Below are 26,629 nucleotides of genomic sequence, written 5' to 3'. Positions count from 1 at the left end.
AAAAAAAAGTATAGAGTCGCAGGCTCTCGGCGCTCGTCTGTGAACTTTAACCCAGACCCAAAACTTCTGACCGAACGTTTCATGCGCTAGCCTGTAACTACGTAAATGAGGTTAAGGGCTCTTCTGAGGGGGTACATTCACGTGCAACTCTATGAGACTATGTACTTTCTACCTCGGAAGTTGACTGTTGAGTGCGTCACTCTGCTTTTTGGTAAAAAAAAAGTCTATATGCAGCTATAGGCAGCTGAGTGCGACCGCCGGACGCATGCGCCCCTCGACCCAGGGCTGCGTTCGGCGTTTGTAGGCGCGACCGGCCAGGTGAGTTTGCAGAGAAAGAGGCGGCAAGCGGGGGTGGAGGGTGGGGTGACGACTCCTGTCGCCATGGAGACAAGGAAACCGGGGTCGGGGTGTTCCGGGGGTGTGTGCAGAAACTCGGAAGAAGCGCGTTTCCTGCGTGAGGAGAGGAGGCGGGTCGCTCGCCCTCCGCCTCGCCTCCCCTGCGAGGTTGTTTTGAGGAGAAGCTGGGGGGGCCCATGGAGGCCACCTGGAGCTCCTCGAAGGAAAGCGGGTGCACGTGTGAATGAGCAAGTAGGGGTAGAACAAATAACTAGGCATGCGCGGGGTTGTATAGGCGGAAAAGGTGCTTCATTAAAAAGAACAAGTGGAAGCTCAAGCGTGGTACAATTGTACAGTAAATAATTCCCAAAGGTGGCTTGTTACGGTCAGGGCCGGATTTAGGTTTGATGAGGGCCTAAGCTACTGAAGGTAATGGGGCCCTTTATATGTCCAGCTGTCCTTTGTCAACAACAAATTGTCGCTGTTATTTGTGTGTTGAATATATGCTGTATGGTAATTTATGGACCTAATAGGTATCTAAAGCCATTTGCACATAACAAAATACAGTATGTATTTTTTGGGAAATGTACATCCAGTTGTTGTTTCCCTTTAATTTTTTTGGGGGCCACCAAGAGAGTGGGGCCCTAAGCTATAGCTCGTTTAGCTTATATGAAAATCGGGCACTGGTTACGGTTTGTGGTGCTTAACAAAAGCCTTCCAGTGTTTTCTGAGTTCTATATGCATGCATGCCCCCAGAGTTGATAAGGGCACCTGCTTTCGATGCGGAAGGTCCTAAGTTCAGCTTTTATGCTGTGAACTGTCCCGAGATCTTTGGGCGAAGGGCAATATGCAAATTTAATAAACGTATAAAATAAATGAAATCTCTGGCACCTCCAGGTAGAATCTCCTGGCTGAAACCTTGTGTGGGGCTAACGGGAGCCTGAAATGTACAGAAGGGCATGATTTTGAATGGAGGGTTGATATCTCAGTTAGTAGAGCATAACTCTTAAACCGAGGGTCATAGGTTCAAATCCCATGTTGGGAGAAAGATGGGGCTGGACTAGATGACCCTCTTGATCCTTTCCAACGCTACGATTCTATGGTTCTGTAATCTGGAGGGAGCCATGTTGGTAAAGCCCTGGCATAGAGCATTGGTCTTTAGCAGGTGGGCTGGGACCCAATGCTGGGTAATGGCCTGGTCTGAGGTGAGTTACAGCAGCAGCACTGCCACCGTACAAATTTCTTTGTTATCCTTCAGGACATCTTGAATTAATCTTCTGCATAAGAGTCTGAAACTGTGACACCATTGGGGAACACTTATGGGATCTCTGAAACGGCTCCCATTGCAGCTGGACTTTGGAGGTTTAACCCAAGCTGTTTAAAGATGCCTGAAATAAAAGTCACTCCTTTGGGTGAGTAACAAAAATGTTGGCGCTTGTTTTTTCCAAACAGGAAAGAGAAAAGAAAAATGGAGGGGTGCGTTCTTGGAGTTTAGGGTCCTCAGTCTGCCCAAGTTGAGGCACTGAACTCCATTTTTAGGAATGGTAGGTGTACTGACAGTGATTCTAGGTGGTATAGATCAGGCATGGGTAATGTGGGTCCCTACACTATTCATCACATAAGTGTAAATTTTCTAAAGAGTTCCATTTCTGAACTACAGATTGCTGAGTGGCAGCAAATACGAAAAGGATCTAGGGGTCGTAGTAGACCACAAGCTTAACATGAGTCAACAGTGTGATGCAGCAGCAAAAAAGCTAGTGCTACTCTAGGCTGCCTCAGCAGATGTGTAGTGTCCTGATCAGGCATAGGCAAACTCGGCCCTCCAGATGTTTTGGGACTGCAACTCCTATCATCCCTAGCTAACAGGACCAGTGGTCAGGGATGGTGGGAGTTGTAGTCCCAAAACATCTGGAGGGCCGAGTTTGCCTATGCCAGGTTCTGATCAAAGGAAGTAATAGTACCACTCTTTTGTGCCTTGGTCAGCCCATACCTGAAGTATTGTGTCCAGTTCTGGGCACCACAGTTTAAGAAGGATATTCACAAGCTGTAATGTGTGCAGATGAGGGCATTGGTTATGTTTAGCCTGGTAAGGAGGAGACTGGGAAGGTATACCGTATTTTTCGCTCTATAGGACGCACTTTTTCCCCTCCAAAAATTAAGGGGAAATGTGTGTGCGTCCTATAGAGCGAATGCAGGCTGTGCCGCTAAGCCGAAAGGCAGAACAGGGAGACTGCTGCGGAGGGCTCCGTCTTGCTGTTCTGGCTTGAGGACGGCTGCACGCAAAACCTCTCCAGGACAGCGGGGTGCGTTCACCCCGCTCTCCTGCAGAGGCTAGCGAGGCTGTCCCCAAGCCAGAACAGCGAGACGGAGCCCTCCGTCTCGCTGTTCTGGCTTGGGGACGGCTGCGCGCAAAGCCTCTCCAGGGCAACGGGGTGCCTTCACCCCGCTCTCCTGCAGAGGCTAGCAAGGCTGTCCCCAAGCCAGAACAGCGAGACGGAGGGCTCCGTCTCGCTCTTCTAGCTTGGGGACGGCTGCGCGCAAAGCCTCTGCAGGGCGCTGCGCTCCAAAGGCTTAGGGGATCTTTGAGGCTTAGGGGATCCCCCACCGCCAGCTCCATAGGCTCGGGTGAATGCACCTTGAAGGCACCTTGTTTTACAGGGGGAGAACAAGGAAAAAATATTTTTTCCCTGTTCTCCCCCTCCGGTGCGTCCAATAGAGCGAAAAATACGGTAACCATCTTCAAATATCTCAAGGGCTGTCACACGGAGGCTGTAGCAAGCTTGCTTTTCCTGCTCTGGAGGCCAGGACCCAAAACAATGGCTTCAAGTTACAAGAAAGGAGATTCAGACTTATTTGAACGAAGTTCTTGGTGGATCTGAGCCCAGAAGTCCTGCATAGGTGGACATGACCACCAAAGATGCGCTATGTGACCTTGCAGGTGCATCAGCAGAAATGCAGCACCTTTGTTAAGACTGAAGGCCATTCAAGTCACATCTTTTCCTGTTTTGCCTTTTCAGGAGCTGGCCAAGATGTAGGCCGGAGCTGCATCCTCGTGTCCATTGCAGGGAAGAATGTCATGTTGGATTGTGGGATGCACATGGGCTATAATGACGATGTAAGTGTGATGGTCAGGACTTGGCCTAGGTGGCAGTTTCAGATTTGACTTGGCATTGCCCCAAAGTGTACATGGAGGGTTTAGCTTGGAGTGTGGGAAGGTTGTAGAGCAGGGGTGGTGAACAGCAGACCCAGGAGCGGCCAGATGTTGCCCTCCAGGCCTCACTGGTCCTGCTTCACACTCGAGTGTTTTTCCGTGGGTAAAATCTGCCCTTGAACTCTTGCTTGCCTGGATATTAGATAGAGGGGGTCATGTCAGTGTGTGCAGAAAGTAGCCTATGGAAGCAAGGGAAAACATGCATAATTTTATTTTCATGCCACCTTTCCACCATTCAAACCATGCTCCAGGTCCCTTACAACATGGGAAAAAATACATAACTACAACAGAACCAAAGTAATTCTAAATAATAAATAAAACATTAAAAAAAATAGACAACCAAAGTCAACAATTTCCACATAAATCACAAAGATCTAACATAAAGATACAAAAAAAACCCTCGACAACACCCCGCAGCAATATTCCCCCCACAAAACTCCCTAAACTGGAGTCAACCAGGACCCCACTGTCCCATGCCAGGTGGAAAAAAGCCTGCAGGACAGGGAGCAGGTATTCCAGAACTCACAGCCAAATAATATAGGTTGTTGCTGCCTTTTGTATCTGGCACCTGCCCACCCCTGGCATGTAGCCCTTGCAAGGTTGCCCAGAAGGGAATGGGGTCCCTGGACTGAAAAAAGGCTCTTAGCCCTGCTATAGAGAGAGGTGTGAGCAGCAACTGTTTCACAAGAAGAATTGCTTTCCTTTCCAAACTCTGTAGTCAAAGTAGGATAGCTCCCTGGAGATTACTGTTGGGTTGTAGTCTGTACACTCCACTTGGTGACTTCAGGGAGACCCCCCCCCCTTAACTTGGAAGGGGTGGCGCATGCAAGCAAAGAATTCTCCCTTGCAGCCCCAGACCTTATTGGGCAAAAACGAACAGTGGGAACTGGAACTTTGCTGAATGTAACATGGAAGAACACTTGCTTTGCCTGCAGAAGGTTGCAGAGTTGAATCCCTGTCCCCTGGTTTGTTTGGTTTGGTTTGTTTGTTTTTAGGATCGGGTAATAGGCGATATAAAATGTTTTAGGTGCTGTACAGAGGTGATTCATTTATTTCACAAAACTTACATGATTCTTACCAGAGCAAAATACTTATAAGTGATTTAAAGCAGACACACAATTAAAGCACAAGGCAGTCCATGCCTGTAAGCTCACAACCTGCTATCGACAATAGAAAAGAAGAGGGAAGAGGAAGGAAGTCAAATAGTGAATTAAATCATCCCCTAGCAGCCCAAGGCCACAGCTGGAAAATATCAACAAGAAACCATCTCAGCTGAAAGCAGTTTGGAATAAAATGGCTTCTAAAGTGTGTTTTTGAAAGCCAGAACTGAGTAGGGCCAACTCTATATCCCTAGGAAGAGAGTTAACACACCTTGGGAGTCACCACTGAAAAAGCCCTGCCTCTTCTGCTCACCAATATAGAATCAGAGAATTGGAAGGGACCCTGAGGGTCATGTAGTCCAACCTCCTTCTGTTTGCTTTTATGCTGTACGTTTCTGTGTTTTTATATTGCAAATTGTCCTGTGGTCTTCAGATGAAGGGTGGTATAAAAAATTAATAAATAATAATAGCGATAAATCCTGCAGTGGAGAATAATTGATCGTAGAGTTTATTAGCTGCTAAGAATGAATGAATGATCTTAGAACCTTCAAGGAGGGCCTCCAAAATTGATCTTGAAGTCTGGGTGGGTTCTGAAGAAGCAGCAATCTTCGGGTGTTCTGTGCACACATGGGCACTTCCTGGGCATGCCAGATGGTGTAAGCCCCACCATTATGGAACACCAAGTCTCTTGTGTTTTGCAGAGGCGATTTCCTGACTTCTCCTACATCACTCAGAATGGAAGGCTGACTGACTTCCTGGACTGTGTCATCATCAGGTGGGTACCACCTTTGTCTTGTCTAGTGACATGTACACTGTTAACTTGCTTTGGGCTGCAACACACAAAGCTGTTTCAGGGCATCATGATTCACCTGTTACCTGATGAGTTATGAGTATATATCCTATCAAGCTGCACAATTTGAAGTTGCAGTGAAGGGAATCCTGAGCAAGGATTTTGAACCAACTCTCCATAGTTCGTAAAGGTTGTTAATTTGAGCAAGCTAAAATTAAAAGCAGATCTATATGAATGAATCCAAAATAAGCATTTATGATCTTAAGTAGTTGCTGGGAGTGGAATAGGTCCTTGTTAGTTTTAGGCATTTTTTTTGGGGGGGGGGTTCACGTCAATGGGTAAATCAGGCCCCTAATAATGTAGTAAGTTAAATGTAACTTTTAAGACACATGCAAGTAGTTGTACAGTGGTACCTCGGGTTACAGACACTTCAGGTTGCAGACGCTTCAAGTTACAGACTCCGCTAACCCAGAAATAGTACCTCGGGTTAAGAACTTTGCTTCAGGACGAGAACTGAAATCACGCTGGTGGTGCGGTAGCAGCGAGAGGCCCCATTAGCTAAAGTGGTACCTCAGGTTAAGAACAGTTTCAGGTTAAGAATGGACCTCCAGAACAAGTTAAGTTCTTAACCCGAGGTACCACTGTATATGAAGTTCAGGTTTTTTTAAAAAAAGTTTTGCAAATACTTCAAATAGCTGTCGAGGCCCATTCTCGCTTAGTGGGGATCAAAAGCCACCTTGAATTTTGCCCTGTCTCTTTGCAGCCACTTCCATTTGGACCACTGTGGGGCCCTTCCGTACTTCAGTGAGATGGTTGGCTACGATGGGCCCATTTACATGACCCACCCAACAAAGGCCATCTGCCCCATCCTCCTTGAGGACTTCCGGAAAATCACCGTGGACAAGAAAGGGGAGACCAACTTCTTCACCTCCCAGATGATCAAAGATTGCATGAAGAAAGTGGTGGCCGTCCATCTTCATCAGACAGTGCAGGTAGGGGGAGCCAGCCTTGGGAGATGGGGACTCATGCCTGGTTATTATAATTGTATTATTAATCCTTATTATTCTTATTAATTACCTGCCCTTCACGCTAAGGTCTCAGTAGTGGGCACAACAATTAAACCACAATATTAAAAGTAGTTTAAAACAACTTAGAGTCGCTGAAGTAAGGTGGGTCCTAAAAATAGGTTGTCGGGTAAAGGGGCACCATCAGCATTTGCAGGGAGGGAGTTCTACAACCTGGGGGCCACCACAGAGAATGTCCTTTCCTGGGCCTCTAGCTTCAGTTACTTAAGGCATTTTGTTAGAAAGTTGTGCAATTAAAAGGTATCTGGAAAGCTAGTCAGGCTTTTCTTTTAAAAACGTGTTCCAAAGTAGAGAGATTGCTTGCTGTTGCATTATAGAATTAACACTTTGAAAGACTCATTGTTAGTACTTCATCTCATGAGCATGAGAAGGGAAGTTTTTAATGACTGATGCTTTAATGTATTTTTAATCTTTTGTTGGAAGCCGCCCAGAGTTGCTGGGGAAACCCAGCCAGATGGGTGGGGTAGAAATAATAATAATAATAATAATAATAATAATAATAATAATAATAATTTGTTTGAAGTCTTGTTTATTCTGTTATATTTTACTCCAAGAAGACCCCTTTATCCTAAATAGAACCCAATAAGGCAGGCACGTATGTACAAAATAATTTTTTTAATGTGATCCCATTGAGATCCCAAGATGAAATTTTGCAGGTAGATCTTATATATTTTTTGAGTAATTTTCATCATTTTTAAACACTTTTTAAAATTTAAATTTTTGTAACAAATTTAAAATTTAAAGTAAGTCCATCTTGTGACTTGTGACATATTAAAGCCCATGAAGTTCCGAAGAGATTGGTGTTTTTAGTTTTGACGTATCTTGACACTGGGCTGGGCTAACCTTTTAAGGTTTGTGTGTGGCCAAAATTGTCAGTTTTCTGAAATTTCAAACCCTCATAACTCAAAAACAGGATGACATAGAAAGCTAAAATTTTGGATTTAAACTTAGTTTTGCCCATTCAGGTAAAGGTACCCCTGCCCGTACGGGCCAGTCTTGACAGACTCTAGGGTTGTGCACCCATCTCACTCAAGAGGCCGGGGGCCAGCGCTGTCCGGAGTCACTTCTGGGTCACGTGGCCAGCGTGACATCGCTGCTCTGGCAAGCCAGAGCCGCACACGGAACGCCGTTTACCTTCCCGCTAGTAAGCGGTCCCTATTTATCTACTTGCCCCCGGGGGTGCTTTCGAACTGCTAGGTTGGCAGGCACTGGGACCGAGCAACGGGAGCGCACCCCGCCGCGGGGATTCGAACTGCCGACCTTTCGATCGGCAAGCCCTAGGCGCTGAGGCTTTTACCCACAGCACCACCCGCGTCCCTTTTGCCCATTCAACAAGTGTACAAAATACTAAGAAAATTGGATGGCATGAGGTAAAAAAGTTGGATCACTTGATATGTAGAATGACTCCACCGTAAAAATGATACCAAATGAAAATGAGCTGCTGAAAAATTAAACAGCTGTGTTGGCCTGTCGGCATGAAAAGGTCTTTGAGAGAAGCCTGGAAGTCTAGTGAGAGTGCCTGCTGCATCTCTGTTGGAAGAGCATTCTGCAGTATGGGACCAGTAACACTAAACATCTGAGTTCTGGTGGAGGCAAAGGGGCCGACTATAACCATGGTCTTCTGAGTGATCAAGCTAAGATATAAGAACTCAGGTGGGTCCTTAAGGTATCCTGGGCCCATATTGCACAGGACTTTGCATATCATTATAAGATCTTTGTCGCCTGTGGGCAGCCAGTGCTGATGTCTTAGCAGAAGTGTCCCCTGCTGTCAACCACCTTCCTCCACCAGCAATCTAGCCGCTGCATTCTGCACCCACAGCAGCTTGTCATTTTACACAGGAAGGAATGCATTGTTCCCCCTGGCTCAGCACTGCCTGCACTGACCGGCAGCGACTCTCCAAGGATTTCAGGCAGGATTGTCTCCTGGTCCTATCAGGAAATTCTGTGAATTGAACCCAGGATCTTTTGCAGGCAAAGCAGACATTTTACTATTGTGCCACAACGCTTGCCCTTTTTTTATGCAGGTGGATGACGAGTTGGAGATCAAGGCGTATTACGCGGGGCATGTGCTTGGGGCAGCCATGTTCCAGATTAAAGTCGGCTGCGAGTCCGTCGTTTACACTGTAAGTGCCTGGCTGAATCTACGTATACTGTCTTTTTCAGCTGAACGTGCTCAGTTACTTGTGATGCACTGAAAATGTTTCCCCTCTCTTTCTCAAATTAGGGTGACTACAACATGACTCCAGACAGGCATTTAGGGTAAGTGTGGGAGAACGCCAAGGCACTAAGATTCGCTCTTTCTCAAATGACATTTTATGACACTCATTCATTTCTATTTGTCCAAGTGGCCAGTGGAGGAGGCTTGGGCAACTTGATCAGAAACTAAAAATTTTGGAAAGCCGTAGTCCGGTTTGTTTGTGATTTGACCTCCAGCGTTCGAAATTTGAATGCTTTAAATTTCTTGGCAGTTTTTAAGGGGTTTTTTTTTAAAATCGACCCTAAAATATTGGAGGGCCTTAGAAGAGTTTTGAAGCTCTTCCCACGTAACCTTTCCATGTTCCATTCGGTATTTGTGGCCCTCCCCATTTTATCCTCCCAACAACCCTGTGAGGTAGGCTGAGAGGCAGTGACTGGCTCTAGGTCATGCCCAGAGAACTTGATGACTGAGTGGGGATTTGAACCCTGGTCTCCCAGGTCCTAGTCCAACACTCTTAACCACTACACCACACTGGCATGGAAGTGGTATAAAGGACTAATAACAACCAGGATTAGCAGAGCAGGATTTACAGGGGGTGGGGAGGCATTTTATTTGAGTTCTTCACCTGTTGTGTTGCTCTGTTGTGATGGTGAACCCCGGCTGGAACGCAAGGCCTGTGCTTTGTCCTTAGAGCTGCCTGGATCGACAAATGCCGCCCTGACTTGCTCATTTCCGAGTCCACTTATGCCACAACCATTCGAGACTCCAAGCGCTGCAGGGAAAGGGACTTCCTGAAGAAGGTCCACGAGGCCATCGAACGAGGCGGGAAGGTACGACTATCAGCCTGCCTATTGGCTTCTAGGCTCCTCCGAGACACCCTGGCTGAAGTCTTCCAGTTAGCAGATCGGTCATAGCAGGCAAACTTCCCCTGAAGGAGACATTTCCCAGTTGTTACCACCTGTTTGTAATTCGTTAGCTGCTTTGTTTAGCCAGAGCGACCCAAAGCGACTTAAGAACAAGCAAGTCTAAAAACACAGCTACAAGGCAGGATTGAAAGGCCTCACCCTATTAAAGGAGCCATCCTTCAAATTCAGGGCCAAAAGACCATGTCCTTGCCAGGTCCCTAAAATAGAGAAGGTTGTTGCCAGGTGTATCTCCCTGGGCAAGCAGGGGATGGTTTGCAGCTGCCATTTCCCAGCTAAGCCCTTTGTTTTCTCTCCCAAAGGTTCTTATCCCCGTATTTGCTCTCGGACGGGCTCAGGAGCTCTGCATTTTATTGGAGACTTTCTGGTAAGGACTCTCATTTGAAAAATGACTTGCTGCGTCGATGCCTGAGGGGCTCCTTGCTTGTTGAAGAATGAAATCTCTCCCGCCTGCTCAATATCTCATTGTCATCTTTATGCTCCCTTCTGCCCTTTCCTGGGCTTGTGAGCAAGTTGCAATCCTGGCAGCAGTGCAAATTACACGTCCCGGTGAGCCAGGAGCGAGGAGCCCTTTTCAAGCCGAGGGCCACTTTCCCTTCTAGGCAACTTTCCAGGGGCCACATGCAAGTGGTGGGTGGGGACAGAGGCAAAACGTGGGCAGAGCAACAAGTGCAAATGTTACCTTTGCGCTGTAGGCTTGTTTCTACACACATTCAAGCCAGCTAACACCATCCAGGCAAGCAGGGGGCATGATCAGAATTCAAGGGCACATTCCAGCCAGGTGTTAAGCAGAGCTAGTGGGGGGGGGGGTGTTCTGCGGTGAGGGTGCATGGCCTGTGGAGCGTTCCAAGGGCCAGATAAGAGAGGCCCGGAGGGCCACAAACAGCCCCCAGCCTTGATGCCCTCCCCTCCCCACTGTAATTCATAGTGATGGATTCTCATTCCTTGGAGGTTTTTAAGCAGAGCTTGGACAGCCATCTGCCAGGGATTCTTTTAATTGTGACACCTGCATTGTAGGGGGTTGGCCTAGATGACCTTTGGGAATCCCTTCCAACTCTGCAATTCTATGAATTGCACAGCAATAGCTCCGTGCTAGTGAGCAAGAGCAAAAAACTACGGTGCTCTGCATTCCGTCCAAACCAGGGATTGGAGTTTTTATCAAACAAAGCAATTTGCGCTCTGAAACAAGTTGTAATCTCTGGTTCAGAAATAACACTAAGCCACGGTTCATAGCTATTTGCTCCTGCTGATCAGCAGGAGAGGAGCACAGCAGCAGTGCCTGTGCATTCCTGGTAAATCATCAAACCGTAGCTTACCATAATGTGCAACCCAGTGTGGTCACAAGTGCTGTTTTCAGCTTCCTGAGAATGTCAAGTTTTCAGTTGTTGTTTTTAAAGCAAACCAACCTTGAATCACTATCCCTTGTCATGATGAAAACATGCTTCAAAATGAATGAGAGTTACAGGCCAAGACTTCAGAAGCCAGAGAGCTGTTTATAGAGGGTGGCTAAATGAATCTTTTTTCACCTCCACCACTGTGATTTCCTCCCAAGGGAACGAATGAACTTGAAGGCTCCCATTTACTTCTCGACGGGGCTGACGGAGAAGGCCAACCACTATTACAAGCTCTTCATCACGTGGACCAACCAGAAGATCCGGAAGACGTTTGTCCAGAGGAACATGTTTGAGTTCAAGCACATCAAGGCCTTTGACCGGGCCTTCGCTGACAACCCAGGGCCAATGGTACATGTGGAGGGAGGGGTGTGTGTGTGACGGGGAATGGGCTCGATTTAATCATTTAAGTATTTATACCCTGGCCTTCTTAGTGCAAATACACCTTTCAAGGCTGCTTACAACAGGGCAGTCAACCTTTTTCTGTAGAGAACTGCATTCATTTGGAGTAAGCTTTCAGAGGCTGCAGGCAGTGGTAGGAAGAATCAGAGGAAAATAGTGGGTTGGCCACTCCTTCTCTCTCACTCTCGCACACAGATACATAGCCTGTTCTCTCTCTCCCCGACATGCCATTTTCTGTTTCCACCCCCTTCTTTTTTCTGTTGAGGTCCACAGCTTGCTCACCTGTGCCTTACACCACCATGGTACAATTTCATAAACAATGACATGGGCCTCCCCCTCTCTCTCCCCCTTGCTTTTTCTTCCTGCCCCAGTGGTCTGCCAGGAAAGGGTCAGATAGCCACTTAAAGGCTCAGTAGTGCATGGCTGGAAGATGCACTTGTAGGGAGGGAACCAGGCAGGTGACGGTGGGTCAGGGCTGAGTCACTCAGGTTCCATTTTGACCCTTCCTGAAAATGCCATCTTGGATTAGATAAGAACCCGGTTTCCCTTTTCTCTTCCTAAGGTTGTGTTTGCCACACCGGGAATGCTTCATGCTGGGCAGTCCCTCCAGATCTTCAAGAAATGGGCCGGCAACGAGAAGAACATGGTACGAAAACACTCTTGACAGATACAGGTCTGCTCCTCCTCCTCATGGCCGTGGTTTAAGTCTGGATTCCCAAGCTTTTGTGTGCCACAACCCCCTTGGTTCCATCAACTCATGCCCAGTGCTCACTGCCCTATAAAAAGCATTATTCAGAATAGTGGTGTGCACAGCACACTAGGAAAAGTTGCACACAATAAAATGTGCAGTTAATTGCACATTGATTCAAAGCCCAATTAACACTGTTTTGTTCGATTAATTCAACAACATTAATGAATTTGACCCAGTCATATCAGCTTTTCAAAGTCCAATAGTCATTGGCATCCCAGCATCGTAAGAACTCTGCAATATCCTTTAGCTTCTTTGAGTGATGGCAGCCAGAGCTGGACATCCTCTATGTTCACTGAAGAAAGTGATGCAATCAGTCTTGGTTCCCTAATGCATCCTTTTGCCAACCTGGTGCCCTCCAGCCCCAGCCAACACATTCCATTGTAGAATTGCAGCCCAGAACATCTGGAGGGCACCAGGTTGGCCAGGGCTGCCTGGACACTTGTGCCTGTGCAGTACCTGTGTGCTTGTGAAGATGCTTTTCTAAGCGTACACTTCCAACCAACACCTGAAGAGGCATGTCTAATAACCTCATACATAAAGTGTCTGCCAGATGTGGACACCTGCAGGTCCATACCAGCAGAACACTAAGGTGATGGAGGAGACTGTAGCACACTAGCCTGCGCATAGTTGTGCGCATGCCATTTTTTGCACACTCCTTCATGTTTGAAAGAAGCAAACAAAACATTCCTGCTTTTCAGGTAATTCTGCTCCTGCTCAGAGAGCAGAATTGAACTTAGTGGACATGACTCATTTAGGTCTACTTAGTGGATATGACTCGCTTAGGTCTACTAATTCGATCTGCTTTCAGTAGGGCTTAGTTTGACACACCCCAAAGCAATCCTTCTGGTTTGGGGTTTTTTTTTTATTTTTTAAGTACCAGAAATTTTTGATTTATCTGGAATGGCAGCTTGCTAAGAGAGAATTTGTGGGTGGAAATTTCAGCAATTCTAAGAACAGACCAGGTGCATCGTTCTCAAATATATTTGCGTATGAATTTTGTCGGTAGCCCTTTAGGAAGGACAGAAGTCCTGGTGTGTTCCTTTTTATAATTAACTCCTGGAGAGCTGCTGCTGGTCAGTGTAGGTAATACTGAGCTAGATGAACCTTAGATTGGACTTGGTATAAGGCAGCTTCCTAGTTGTAATAATAATCATAGTAAGTTATTGGAGAATCTGCCTCTCAAGAAGCATACAGATACTGTTTATTATTTTATTTTTTACATTTATATACCACTTTGATCTTCATGGCTGAGAAGGGATTTGAACCCTGGTCTCCCAGGTCATAGCTCGACACTCTAATCATTACATCACACTGGTTGTGCTTAGGTACTCCCCCCCCCAATAACCCCACACCCATTTTGTCGCTCCTGTAACAAGCACAATTTCCTTCTGGTTTCTGTCTCCCAGGTGATCATGCCAGGATATTGTGTGCAAGGAACTGTCGGCCATAAAATCTTGGGCGGTCAGCGGAAGCTGGAAATGGAAGGAAGGCAGATTGTGAGTGGAAATGTTTCACAGGAGGGACCTTCCGCTGTGGCAGATTGGAGCTGCCCCTCCACTTTAATTGATTGAAAAGAGAGGGAGGGAGGGAGGATCTGAGGGGACGTGCAGTAAGAATGCATTTTGAGGCAGCCGCCTTCATTCCCTGTATATGTCTTTCTGGGCTGCAGCTGGAAGTGAAGATGCAAGTGGAGTACATGTCCTTCAGCGCCCATGCGGATGCCAAGGGCATCATGCAGCTCATCCGCCAAGCGGAGCCGCGGAACGTCCTCCTGGTCCATGGGGAGGCGAAGAAGATGGAGTTCCTGAAGCAAAAGATTGAGCAGGAATTCCGTACGTAGCCTTCCCACTGTCTTGTGACCCTTCCCACCGAGGGACCTGGGGCCTTTCCCCATGCTTGTTCCTTCACCTCCCGAGGTTCTCATGTGTTCTCTGAACAGCTCCAGAAAACCATTTCCCCTCTCTGTTGACAGAAAGAAAGAACCATCCAGGGAATTGCTCTTTGTTATGGATTCCTTAGGGGGGAAGTGGTGTGCTTTAGATGCATGGTGTGGGCGTGACCTTGGGTTACCTCTCTAGGAATAAGTGAACTCGCAGCAGTTGACCGGCTACGTTTTCTTGCAGATGTCACCTGCCACATGCCTGCCAACGGGGAGACGGTGACGGTTCACACCAACCCCAACATCCCTGTGGACGTTTCACTCGGGCTGTTGAAGAGGGAGCTCACCATAGGTAAAGTCCTGGGTGCCCAACCCATCTCGACCATTTTTAAAGAAATATTATTTATTAAACATATTTACAAATCTGTACAGCAGGGTTCAGCCCAAGGACCACATGTCTTTCTGGGGCAGGGGCAGGGTAAGAGACACAAGTGGGCCTAGCAGCAGATTTGAACCCTCCCTTTGCGTAGTAGGCTAGCTAGGGTTGCCATGTGTCCTCTTTTTCCAGGACACGTCCTCTTTTTTAAGGGAAAATTTCTGTCCGGGTGGATTTTTTAAATTTGCCAAAATGTCTCTGGCTCTACTTTCTGGATGAGACATAGACATAACTGCTGGTTGAAGACTTGCTTTCCTCTTCTCCTGCCTCCCTCAGCAATATATCACAGCTTCTGTAGCCTGCGTATAGTAGGGGTATTTAAAATGAGAGTTGTCATAGCGTCCTCTTTTAGATACACCCTCAAATGCCCTTCTTTATCCCCCATCCTGGCAAAAACAAGAGGGTGCAAAGGTGGATTTGTGAGAGGTGTGGCCTGGGAGGAGCCGAAAGGCCAGTTAAGAGAGGCCTGGAGGCAGTGCCGGATTTACGTATAAGCTAAACAAGCTATAGCTTAGGGCCCCACTCTCTTGCCCCCCCCCCCCATTCACTATTAATATACTTCTTCTTAATTGTATTTCAGTTCAACAATCACTTTGATAAAATTCATATTTTGTTATGTGCAAATGGCTTTAGATACCTATTAGGTCCATAAATTACCATATAGCATATATTCAACACAAAAAAGTGACAATTTGTTGTTGACAAAGGACAGCTGGACATATAAAGGGCCCCATTACCTTCAGTAGCTTAGGGCCTCATTAAACCTAAATCCAGCCCTGCCTGGAGGGCTGCATTTGATCCCTTGGCCCAGAGGTTTCTCATCCCTGCTGTATGGATACTGGTTTGGGAAGATACCTACAAGCACTGCTGTGTGTAGGCCTAATAGGTTTTCATGTGGCTGCTGGAAGATGGTTGGGGCCACCACCAAAAGGGCAAAGCCAAAGAAAGCAAAGCCATGCAGGTGATCAAGAGAGCCATTTCTCAAGCCTGCGTATGTTGGGCTTTCCATGTTGTGGGTCAGATATTTCTATTCCATGTATGGTGTTGAGTCAATGTGTGTCTGGCTTGGGGTGGGGACCTTTGGCCCTACCACGTGTTGCTGAACTACTAAGAGCCCTGCTGGATCAGGCCAATGGCTCATCTAGTCAAGCATTCTGTTCTCACAGGAGCCAACCAGATGCCCAATGGGAAGCTTGCAAGCTGGCCATGTGCGCAACACCACTCTCCCCTCCTGCAATTCTCAGCCACTGATATTTGGAGGCATATTGCCTCTGACAATGGAGGTAGAACACAGCCAGTGTGGCTGGTTCCACCAGTGGCCTTGTCCTCGGTGAATTTCCCTAATCCTCTGTCGATGCCATCCAAGTTGGTGGTCATTGCTGCCTCCTGCTGAAGAGACTTCCATAGTTTAACTATGCCTTGTGTGGACAAGTCCATTAGTGTGCCCTGAATGTTCCGATGTTCTGCTTTGTTGGATGTCTGAGTTCTAGTGCTGTGAGGGAGGGAGAAGAACTTCCCTCTTCTGGCCATCTGCTTGCTGGAGCTGGGAGTTGTAGTTCAGCAACATCTATAGGGCCAAAGTTTCCCCACCCCTCAGCAGATGGGCCCTATCCTGCTAGTAAAGGTAAAGGGACCCCTGACCATTAGGTCCAGTCATGACCGACTCTGGGGTTGCAGCGCTCATCTCGCTTTATTGGCCGAGGGAGCCGGCGTACAGCTTCCGGGTCATGTGGCCAGCATGACTAAGCCGCTTCTGGCGAACCAGAGCAGCACACGGAAACGCCGTTTACCTTCCCGCCAGAGCGGCACCTATTTATCTACTTGCACTTTGACGTGCTTTCGAACTGCTAGGTTGGCAGGAGCAGGGACCGAGCAACGGGAGCTCACCCCGTTGCGGGGATTCGAACTGCCAACCTTCTGATCGGCAAGCCCTAGGCTCTGTGGTTTAACCCACAGCGCCACCCACGTCCCATCATCCTGCTAGTAATCCTAGTGTAATTCAGTTTTACTTGGGTAAGTCCCATGCTGTCATCAGATGTGAAGCTAATGGAAGCATGAAAAATAATCTTGCACTGCATACAACTCCTTTCTACAATGCCACACAGGCCCTCTTCTTGAGTTCTGACACCAACCTGTCCCTCTTTTTTCTGTTCCCTGTGGAAGTGCCCAAATTGCTTAGGCTGCCTCCATGTATGTTGAAGGAGACCATTCCCCTCTGCCCCAGCCTTCCCAGGCAAACCTTTCTCTCTCCTCTTTTGGGTGGTGCTGTATTTGAGATACCCAGAGGACTACAGGCAGTTGGTGTTCTTGCAGAACTCATCTCTACAGTCCATGAGGACTAGAACCTTACTATTGAACTACACTAACATATTTTTTTTAATTGAAATGGCTTCGGTTGTGTGGTGGGATTAGAAAGTGCAAGCGTCTGGCCCTCCTTGGTAGTGGAGACAGAGGCACTTGGAGCCATGCTACTAGCAGTGCCCAGCTAGCCCCATGGCACCGTCTTCTTTTGCTACCAGCTGTAAATTAAACTGGTATTGCTGGCTGATTGCAGTAACACCCTGTGACATCTTCTGGGACTAGCAGTTCTTCTGACATTAGAACCTAGGAAGGAAAATGTGACGCTAAAATTGGACCACTGCGGTAAGAGTGCAGTAATTTAGCACCTCTGAGTAACACACGCAGAGGCTTTTGATTGTGGTGTTTGTTTCCTGTTTGCAGAGGGGTGCTGCAGAATGGGTGGCTGTGGTCCCTTTCCTGTCCCTGTAAATAAATGAATGACTGTAGGGCCTGGTGACGTACACGACAAGGAATATCTGGAGGTGGTGGGGAAAAATTGAATGGTTGCTGACTGCCTTCCTCTCTTCTCTTTGTTTCCAATATCCAGGGCCCTTGCCAGACTCCAAGAGGCCAAAGCTCATGCATGGGACCCTGATCATCAAGGACAATGTAAGTGGAGGCAGGTTGGGTGGGTGAATAGGATTCCTGGCCGATAGAATGGCTCCTGTGGTGGGCTTGGCAGAAAGGTCCCCCACCTACCCTGAACTCTGCCTAGTAGTCTCCCTCCATTCTTGGAACCCCTCAATGGTTTACGTGGAGGAAAGGCCCTTTTCACATATAGGTTACTACCACATTGTAAACTGGAAAGTTAAAACTGCACTCTTAAGGAGGCTTGGTTGAAATAAGGATTAAGATGCATTAAAATCAGTAGTGCTTACTTCCACAATTATATGTTTAGGGTGGGAGCATTAATGTGAAATGATGTTTCAGAAGCCTAAAATGTGCCTGCCCTCTTCAATATTTTTATTTTGGTGCTGCCTCTGAGATCAGGAGGTTACCCTGTTGTGTAGAATTCTTCACTGCCACCACCCCAACTGCAGTACATTGCTAAATCTGTGCCTTGTGCCTCTCTCTAAAAAGTAAGACGAGCCTGCTGGATCAGACTGACAGCCCAGGTAGTTCAGCATGCTGTTCCCTGGCTGTCCAGATTTCTCAGGAGGAAGCCCAAAAGCAGGTCCTGTGCATTACTTCTCTCCCTTCCTCCTTCTCTGGGCAGAGCTTCCGCCTGGTCTCTCCCGAACAAGCACTCAAAGAGCTGGGCCTGGCGGAGCACCAGCTGAGGTTCACCTGCCGCATCCACTTCCAGGACCCCCGCAAAGAGCATGAGACAGGACTGCGTTTATACAACCACCTGAAGACGTAGGTACACCTGACTGTGTGCAAAATGGCTTGAAGGAATGCTTTGGCTCAAGGCCTGCTTTGTGCTTCCTTGGAAAGGTGGGAGGTGAGGCCACAAGATAGGGAGGAGCCCTGGTCTGAATAAAAAATGGTTGACTGAGCAGTCACAGAGTTGGCGGTATCTCATCCTGCTTAGTGTGCCTAGTGGAGGATAGCCTAACCAATAGTCTCCTGAGGCAGCCTGCTGAGCAGCTCTGTCCACTGGGCAGATTTTCCTTCACTGCTGAGCCAAAATCTTGCTTCCTTGCCATTTTCGTTATTTGTTCTAGTCCTGTCCTTGGATTAGGAACAGAGAATTTGGATCTCACAGCTAGGAATGTTGGAATTCTTATCCTTGAGGGACTATGTAATCATAACATGCATTATTCATAATGCATTTTGGTTTTGTTAGTTAAGAGGAGAGCAAGCACTTACTGAGAGTACTGAATATTACTAGCCCCCAGCAAAAAAAGAAAAGAAAAATTGTGCCTTATTTGTCTATGTTTTTGCTGCTGAGCGCAGTTTCGTATACATCTTCCCAGCCTTGCAGATTAGGAGCTTGCTTTCTTTGGCAGAAAGGTGAAAACTCACATTCCCAAAATTCTGCAGTACTGTACTGTACAGTACTGTAATCTGTCCAATGTACCAAGGTTGCAGATTAGTGCAGACATGCTGCTTTGATCTTAGTTTCTAACACGCTTATTTTTTAAAAAATCAACTAGTTAAGATTCTAACTCTCATTGTTTGTACAGAAGAGGTTACCAAATAATTCTAGGCTATTTGAAAGGTTAAGTAATATTTTGCCCCCAAAATTGTTAGACCAATCACAAAATGCATTTTAGGATCTGTTTTCCTAGTGCCAGCTGCCCCAGGAGAGGAAAGGAAGCTGCTTGTGGTGATATTCAACATGCTATTGATGTCGTCCCCCCTCTCTAGTTTCTTGAAGGACTATTCTGTTCAACACCTCTCTGACACCTCCATAATGGTCGAGTCCATCCTGATCCAGGTTACAGTGCAATCGGAAGATCCTGCAACTAAACTGCTGCTGGTGTCGTGGACATATCAGGTGCGGTTTCTTTTTTACACATATTATCACACTCCTGGCTTTCAGAGTCCCTTGCCCCTTTCCACCTTAGCAAGGGGCTATAGCAGACCCAGAGACCCTCCAGATGTTGCCCAGTAAGTGTGGCTAATGGCCAAAGGGATGAAGGGAGTTGGAGTAAACAGCATCTCAAGAGCACCCCTTTGACAATCCCTGCAGGCTGCAGCCTTTGTAAACAGAAGCTTTCCAGCCCCAGAGGTGTTGACAGACCCTCCTGGAATTTCCTTTAGCCCATCTAAACAAAATGGTTCTGCAACACAGCTGGAGGAATGCAGCAAGTTATAGCGGGGCAGTATTTTTAATTTAAGGCAAGCGGGCTTCTAGGGCTGGGCGACGGCAGGTTTCTAACATTGCGATGTATCACCAGCCAAACACTGCAATCTGGCGATACACCGCAGTGTTGGAACGGAGGAAGGAGCAAGCTGCATTGGCCCCGGCCCTGTGAGGTGTGGGGTGAAACCGCTGCTGCTCTTGCCGAGCAGGTGGAGGCAGTTTCACCCCAGCACCTCGTGGGGCCAGGAACAAGGCAGCTTGTTTGTCCCTCTGTTAAACTGCTCCGCTGAGGTGTGAGCAGCTGCACACCCCTCAGCAGAGTAGGCCTGGGTGATACATCACTGAGTATGAGGGACCAACAGCAATGGCAGTTTCACTAGTGATATACCGCCATCCCACTCTGCCCTCATAGGTGCAGAGAGAGAAACAAGCTTCATCGGCAAAGTGTGATACAGCATGTTCCTCCCTCACTTCTTTAAACTGCTTGGCTGAGGAGTGTGCCACTGTCCTCGCCTCGGCCAAGTAATTTTAACCAAGCCTGCCTTGTACGCAAGCAGGAGTGGGATCGCGGCTGGGGAGGTCCAGGCTCCATTCCTCTCCATTGAGAAGAACTTCTCAACGGAGAAGTTTAAAAGAGCCTGCATCCCGCCGCGTGGGGGCTCCTTGCTTCCACCCCACAAGGAAAAGGCTGTCTGACTGGCTGCCGCCACCTGGTTCATGGGGGATAGGAGGAGCCAGCAAGGTAGCTTACCCATCCCTGACGCGAGCAGAAGGAGCCTCAAGGCCCCTGCCAGCATTTGGGCTTGCTCAGCTGGGGGACAGGAGCCTTTTTGCCCCCCAGCTAAGCAGCAGGCTCAGACCAGCTGCATTGGCCCTGGCCTGCAAAAGTGAAAGCTAAAGCAGTTTCACTCTGGCAGGGGGCAAGACAGCTTGTTTCAACATTGTGCTTTATCGCCAACCATGGTGATACATCCTGATGTTGAAAACCTGTCGCCCAGCCCCTACAGCAGAGCAGCAGGTCTCCTTAAACCACCTGCCTCTCAAGGCAATTTGAGCTGGCGATACATTGCGGCTCCCCCACCCATTGCCAACACAGGGCACCTCACTCCCATCGGCCTGCAAGCAGACAGGAGTGAGTTGCATTGTGCTGGGAGCTGTGATGTATTTGCCAGCTCAAAAAGTCTGAAAGTGGTATCGTGGTGTGAATGTACAGCCTTAGCTTCTACTAACCAAAAAATATGGATTTTGGTTGCAGGATGAAGAAATGGGTAGCTACGTGACCTCCCTGCTGAAAAAGGCGCTGCCTCAAATCACGGCATGAGTCTCCAGGAGCTAAAACCCTGGAACATGTAAAGAACAATGTAAATACTTAAGTCTGTGTGTGTTTTTAACAAATTAAAACGCAAGGAGTTTTAGTATTTAATATTAGTGGCCTTTATTGTCACAGGTGGCATCTGTAGTAACAACTCCAAGTAGTAGGCTTTTTAACAAAATCCAAAAATAGGTAGCAGTCCCTTCACAGTGAATGCAAACTGTGTGTTTTTTCTAAAGCAGGCCAGTTTACCAGGATTGTTAGCTCCACGCCCAACCCAAGTCATCTCACCTGGGCGATACCTGGTTTTCAACATCGTGATACATCAGCAGCTAAAGACCACGATATTCTGATATACCACAATGTCTGGAATGTATCTCAGCTATTTCTTCCTCCCCACCTTAGGGGAGGAAGAAGCAGCCAAGATACATGTCCTAGCAGGTGCTTCCTTAAACTGATCAGCTGGTGGGGGGGGGACCTGGATGTCTCTCCAATGCGCAAGCAGGAGAAGCATCGGTGCTCACTCATCTGGGGGGCTTCTCCTCCAAGCTGAGTAGTTCAAGGAAGCCGCAATGCAAAGGCTCCTGCAGACTGCTGCTTTCCTCCCAGGACAGTCATTGCTCCAGGAGGAAAGATACATCCTGCCCAGAGGTGAAGGCAGTTTGAGTTGCCAATACATAATGGCTCCCCAGCTAACACCAGGACAGCACAAGGAAGTGAGGAGTGCTGAGCTGGCAGCAGCCGGGGAGCCCTGATGTACTGGCAGCTCAAAAAGTCTGACACCGGTATCACAATGTGAATGCCATACTGGTCTCAGATAATGAATCACACAGCATCGTCCAGGCTACTCACCTTCAGATTCATTTCTGTGAGTTCTTGCCTTGTGATGGGGAAGGGAGTGCAGTTTGATGGTAGAGCACCTGCTTCATGGGCAGAGAAGGCGGCATCTTCTGTCACAGGCATCTCCCACTTTAAGGAAAAAGGATCAGGGGCACCATAGTCTGCCCAGTCAGGCCAGTGCCCATCAGAGCCTGGCATCCTGTTCTCACAGAGGCCAACTAGCTGCCTTTTCTGAGAAGCCCACAAGAAGGATTCAAGACTATGGAGGAAGATGTTCGCAGGCAGGTGGGGGCTGGCTGAGAGAAAACTGAGCTGTGTGTGTCAGTTCCTCATTTCAACCTAATGGATCAGCCTTCACCAGTTTAATGTCTGGTCTATATTAAAAACAGAAGTGGGTACATATGCCCATGTTCAAGGCAAGACCCATACTCAGCTGCAGCCAAAGCAGCCTGGCCTTTGCAATTTTAGTCAACATTGCTGACCCACTTGGAAGCATATCATCACAGCCGAAAGGACTAGAAACGTGCCTTTTTTAAAATATAAAATCACGGGGCATGTATTCTGCATCTGGTATCACATTATGTGCTCCTGCAGAAACACGGTATTACTAATAATCTCTCTCAGGGGTCTTGGGTGGGTGGCAGAAAGAGAAAATCTAGGTGGCCACTGGGGAAATGTGGTCCCTGCAGCCTCTCTCAAAAAACCTAAGGATACATAACGCTAACCCCTCCTGCACAAAGCCCTCTACAGTTTCAGTTAAAGTTCCTTGGGTTTCTCACCGATATCATCTGAACCTGCTGCCTCCTTTCCCCCCGCCTTGGTCCGGCAATGCGTAGGTTGGCGGGTGCGCAAGCGTCGCCGCGACGACCACAGATGGTGTAGACTTTTGTGGCCCTGGTCCTGAAGGGAAGTCTCCAGCGGCACCGCCTGCTGGCTGAGGTGAAGTAGTACAAGATGGGGTTCAGGCAGCAGTTGAAGCTGACCGAGGCCAGAGTGATGCGGCGCATCCTGTATATGGCAAGGGCAAAGCGGCAGTCCGGGATCAGCCCAGCCCGCATGAGGAAGTGCAGCAGGTGGGTGAGGTGGTAGGGGAGGAAGCAGGTGGCGCAGATGAAGAGGATGAGGTAGATGGTGCCCAGGGCCTTCCTCTTGCGGGCGCTGCGGGGGATGCGAGAGATGCGCCGGGCGATCAGAGGGTAGCTGATCAGGATGACCCCAAAAGGGACCACAAAGCCAAATATCAGCGCGCAGACGTTGTAGGGCATCATGCGCCCGGTCCACTCCTCCAGCCCAAAACTCTCGAAGCAGACGGTCGCATTGCTCCGGTTGAAGTTGAGGGGCCCCCCGAGGACCAGCGGGGCAGCGATGCTCACTGCCGTCACCCAGAGGACCGCAGCCACCAGCCCGTAGTGGGCGCCCTTGATCCGGATGTACACAAAAGGGTGCAAAACGGCCATGTAGCGGTCAAGGCAGATGCAGGTGAAGAAGGCGATGCTGAGGTAGATGTTGAGGAAGTACATGCTCCCTGTCAGCCGGCAGGCAATGTCCCCAAAGATCCAGTTGTTCCGGTTGAGGTGGTAATGGATCTTGAAAGGCAGGATGCAGACAAACAGGGTGTCCACCACAGCTAAGTTGACCAGGTAGACGTAGGAGCGAGGCATGCTGATGGCCTGGCAGGTCAGGAGGTGCAGGGCAGCTCCATTCCCCAGGAGGCCAAGGACAAAGACCGTACTGTAGACAATCGTGAAGAAGGAATACTGAAAGTCTGCTTGGAAGGTGCACTCTACCAAACTGGTGTTGGCAACGGTCTCATCAACGATAGTTGTGTTATCCATCTCTCTCTTTTTTAAGCTGTGGAAGTATCTCCTCTTTTCCTAGAGATCAGCGGTCACTTTGCCTTCACATTTCCCAAGGTGGTACGCGGTTCAAAGTCAGAGCCTTGGGTCTTTAGCGGGCAGCTGGAGTTAAGGAGGTCTTTGTGGTGGGCTAAAGAGGTGCAAGCCTTTTGCCTGTGAGCAGAGCTGACCCAGCGAAGAGCAAAACTGTTAAAGCAGAAAGAGAAGAATGTTAAGATGTTATCAAGAGGGCTGCAACTTTGCATCAAGCTAAGCTGCTTGGGTTCTGTGCTGCAATCTCAGTTTTACAGAATCAGCTTGATCAGGTCAAAAGCCCACCTAGTCCAGCACACTGCTCTCACAGAGGCCAACCAGATGCCTCTGGGAAGCCTGCAAACAGGAACTGAGCACGACTCTCCACTCCTGTAGTTTGCGGCAACTGTCACTCCTCCATTAGTGGAGGTACAATGCAGCCATTGTGAATGGTAGCCTTTGATTGCCTTCTCCAGCACAAACTTATCATTACACAGCTGAATGCAGTTGTAAGCTGAAGACTGCTTGATGGACCCCTCGGTCTGATCAATCTGGGGCCGTGCTGATCATTTCTTTTAGTTCTGGTGTTCAGTGGGTGAGTGATGCTCTTAAACATGGACAAAACAGCCTCACCCATAAGGGGAGCTAGACCACCAAGGAAGGGGACAAGATCCTGAGGGGCAAAGTGGTGTAGAGCCTGTATGCAGAAAATTCCAGGCTCAATCCCCAACAGAAAATTCCCTGCATGAAACCCTCGAGAGCTGCTGCCACTGAGCCAGCTGGACCCATGGTCTGACTGCATAAGGCAGCTTCCTATCTTCCTAACTCCCCAAACTCTTGAATCAGGACTGAAGATGCTCAAAAGCTACAGAATGTTGACTAGGTGGGTTGTTGGTTTTTTTGAGAGGTGATGGAACAGAGTGACTGCAAACCTGAACAGAGAATCATAGAACTGTAGAGTTCTATGAATCACAGCTTCAGAATCCCTTGCAGAGGGTCATCAAACCTGCATTAAAAAAACTCCACGGAATAAGAGCTCACCACATCTATGGAGAGTCCACCCTTGTGTCATTCTAATGAAGTCTGACTTGCGTTTCATTAAAGCATCACCATCTCTATCCACCTGCTTTATGAAGCAACCCATCAAGTGGGTGAAGGGTGTGTGTGACAACTTACCAGCCTGTGTTATCCTGGGCTGCCGGTCTTCAGCTGTTGTACCACCAAGGACTGTTTACTCTCTGAAGGCTTCTACTAACTCCACACCTCTCTTGAACCTCAGATGGAGAGGAGCAGTCGGCACCTCCGCATTTTTGCAAAGGGGAAGAGAAAAATAAAGTTCCTCCCACACTCTGTTTCGTCTTGAAAAGTCACAGGAAGTGGAGAGCAGAGTCAAAAGCAACCTGCAAGCTGCATGCACAGCCAGCGGGGTGGGCACTGGCCCCCTCCAAAGGCACAGCGGTGCCTGTTCAGATTAGGGCACCTCGGTCAAAGCTGCTGGGCTGAATGTAGCTCCCTTAGATCCCGGCTGGGGCCTGCCAGGCGTTTAAAAACAAATATACCCACAACGTAACTGGCTGTGTTTAACTATATAAATTCTTTATACATCATATAAACATAACTCTTTTCACATGATCTAGTTGAGTAGAAGCAGTTAAGGACCAACATTTAGAACAGGAAATACAAACAGATCAGTTCTTATATACGTAATGTCCAAACAGAAGCTTTTGTGTTCCATGTATGTACAAATGAATCAGTGGTTGTATAAAGAATCTATATAGTTAAACACAGCCAGTTACATTGTGGGTATATTTGTTAGTTGAATTTACATAACTATCGGTTTGATAGTGTTGTGTAAGGCATTTTAAAACAAGCACAAACACACTTTCCAATCAGTTTTGCAGTGCTCAGCCAGGAACCCAAAACTGAGATTTGACTAAGCCCATGGTGGGCTATTAGTAGGTCCCCAGCAGGTTGCGTTTGGGTCAATAGGCCACCCATTGTGTAAGCCAGGAATCGGGACCGCAGATAACACAAACCGCTAGTGCTGAGTTTCTAACTGGAAGCTTCACCTTATCTAATCTAGTTTATCTAACTTAAAATATTACTAAGATTATCTAACATAGCTGAACTAATTTGGCAATCTCTTCTCCCCCAATCTTCTAGATAAACGATGATCAGGAATTGTGGTCCACAAAACAGTATATAAAAAAACAATTTCTGCAAGATGCTAACAGTAGCTGCTTATTTTGCACAATCAAAATCAACATTTAGCCCTTTTATGTGGCACCCACATGGCTTCACGCATGCTATCTTGCTGTAATCCTCATAACGGCTCTCTAAGGTACGCCAGTAAGGATCACATCAGTTCTGCAGATGAGGCACAAAAGGCTTTGAAGTGAATGACTGCCAAAAAGGACCCCCTACTGCAGGGGTCTGCAACCCGCGGCTCCGGAGCTGCATGTGGCTCTTTTACACCTTTGCCGTGGCTCCGGGGCAGATACTAGCGAGGGGAGGAGGCGCATTGTGCGCCCCGACACTCCCCACTGTGGTGGGCGCTGTACTGGCTGTTTTGCGGTTCCCGGTTTTGCAGCTCCCAGGTGTTTTTTCTTCGGAAACGGGTCCAAGTGGCTCTTTTTGTCTCAAAGGTTGCAGACCCCTGCCCTAGTGAGTTCCTGGCAGAGGCAGAGCTTAACCCCGAAACTGAAGCCACTCTGCTGCATCAAGACCTCACTGGCAAGGCAAGGCCCAGTCCGCCTCCTGTTACCAAGACAGCCCTGTCCTGTGTTTCCAAGCTTATCACTAGGGACTAGTGTGTTGTTCTAAAAGAATTAAGCAGAGATTCTCAGGATGCCACGTTCTGTCTTACACAGCATAAAACAGCCTGAGGTTCCAGTTCAAGAGCTTTGGGTTGAAGTCCTGGTTCAAATGTAATTGCACCCTAAGCACACCCCCACCCCAAATGTCTGGATATAGTTTGTTTTGCAGGGATGGGATGCTGAAGAATGTTCCACATATG

At 48.0% G+C, this 26,629-nt stretch overlaps 3 protein-coding genes across 4 annotated transcripts in view; 1 reads left to right on the top strand and 2 right to left on the bottom strand.

The window, feature by feature from the left end:
• The first annotated feature begins 237 nt into the window (after window positions 1–237).
• INTS11 (integrator complex subunit 11) lies at window positions 238–21,016 on the top strand. 2 transcript variants are annotated; one of them, XM_083453991.1, is made up of 18 exons: window positions 238–318; window positions 1,595–1,748; window positions 3,354–3,451; window positions 5,349–5,422; window positions 6,201–6,429; window positions 8,547–8,645; window positions 8,747–8,781; window positions 9,411–9,549; window positions 9,945–10,009; window positions 11,195–11,384; window positions 11,998–12,081; window positions 13,593–13,682; window positions 13,856–14,018; window positions 14,310–14,417; window positions 17,389–17,450; window positions 18,058–18,200; window positions 19,155–19,284; window positions 20,849–21,016. In XM_083453991.1, exons 2-18 carry the CDS (start codon window positions 1,721–1,723, stop codon window positions 20,912–20,914), a joined length of 1,803 nt encoding a protein of 600 aa, XP_083310117.1. In that variant the 5' UTR covers window positions 238–318; window positions 1,595–1,720; the 3' UTR covers window positions 20,915–21,016. The 2 variants fall into 2 exon arrangements, with proteins under 2 accessions (XP_083310117.1, XP_083310118.1); XM_083453992.1 differs by lacking the exon at window positions 238–318 and adding an exon at window positions 323–765.
• The window catches only part of PUSL1 (pseudouridine synthase like 1), a 66,118-nt gene continuing 49,062 nt past the window's right edge, over window positions 9,574–26,629 (bottom strand). The window contains exon 9 of the mRNA XM_083454277.1: window positions 9,574–9,647. The gene's annotated coding sequence lies outside the window, so the exon portion shown is untranslated. The remainder of the gene's footprint in view (window positions 9,648–26,629) is intronic.
• On the bottom strand, window positions 14,011–26,405 carry LOC310683795 (lysophosphatidic acid receptor 6-like). The gene is made up of 4 exons (XM_083454180.1): window positions 26,268–26,405; window positions 24,790–26,033; window positions 22,525–23,787; window positions 14,011–14,148 (listed from the first exon to the last, which is right to left on the bottom strand). The coding sequence occupies exons 3-4, from the start codon at window positions 23,578–23,580 to the stop codon at window positions 14,107–14,109; spliced, it is 1,098 nt and encodes a 365-aa protein (XP_083310306.1). The 5' UTR covers window positions 23,581–23,787; window positions 24,790–26,033; window positions 26,268–26,405; the 3' UTR covers window positions 14,011–14,106.

The sequence above is a fragment of the Podarcis tiliguerta genome (assembly GCF_965153285.1).
Source record: "Podarcis tiliguerta genome assembly, chromosome: 8".
NCBI lineage: Eukaryota > Metazoa > Chordata > Lepidosauria > Squamata > Lacertidae > Podarcis > Podarcis tiliguerta.
The sequence above is the reverse complement of the archived record's forward strand: the minus strand, read 5'-3'. Positions and strand labels throughout refer to the sequence as shown.

Bases quoted from the DNA above. Each gene is read 5' to 3' on its own strand.
- INTS11 (XM_083453991.1), top strand. From the start codon at position 1,721: ATGCCTGAAATAAAAGTCACTCCTTTGG. The intron at 1,749-3,353 runs GTGAGTAACAAA...TTGCCTTTTCAG, and splicing joins AATAAAAGTCACTCCTTTGG to GAGCTGGCCAAGATGTAGGC. The intron at 11,385-11,997 runs GTACATGTGGAG...TCTCTTCCTAAG, and splicing joins CTGACAACCCAGGGCCAATG to GTTGTGTTTGCCACACCGGG.
- LOC310683795 (XM_083454180.1), bottom strand. From the start codon at position 23,580: ATGGATAACACAACTATCGTTGATGAGACCGTTGCCAACACCAGTTTG. The intron at 14,149-22,524 runs GTGAGAAACCCA...TTCTGTCAACAG, and splicing joins AGCAGGTTCAGATGATATCG to AGAGGGGAAATGGTTTTCTG.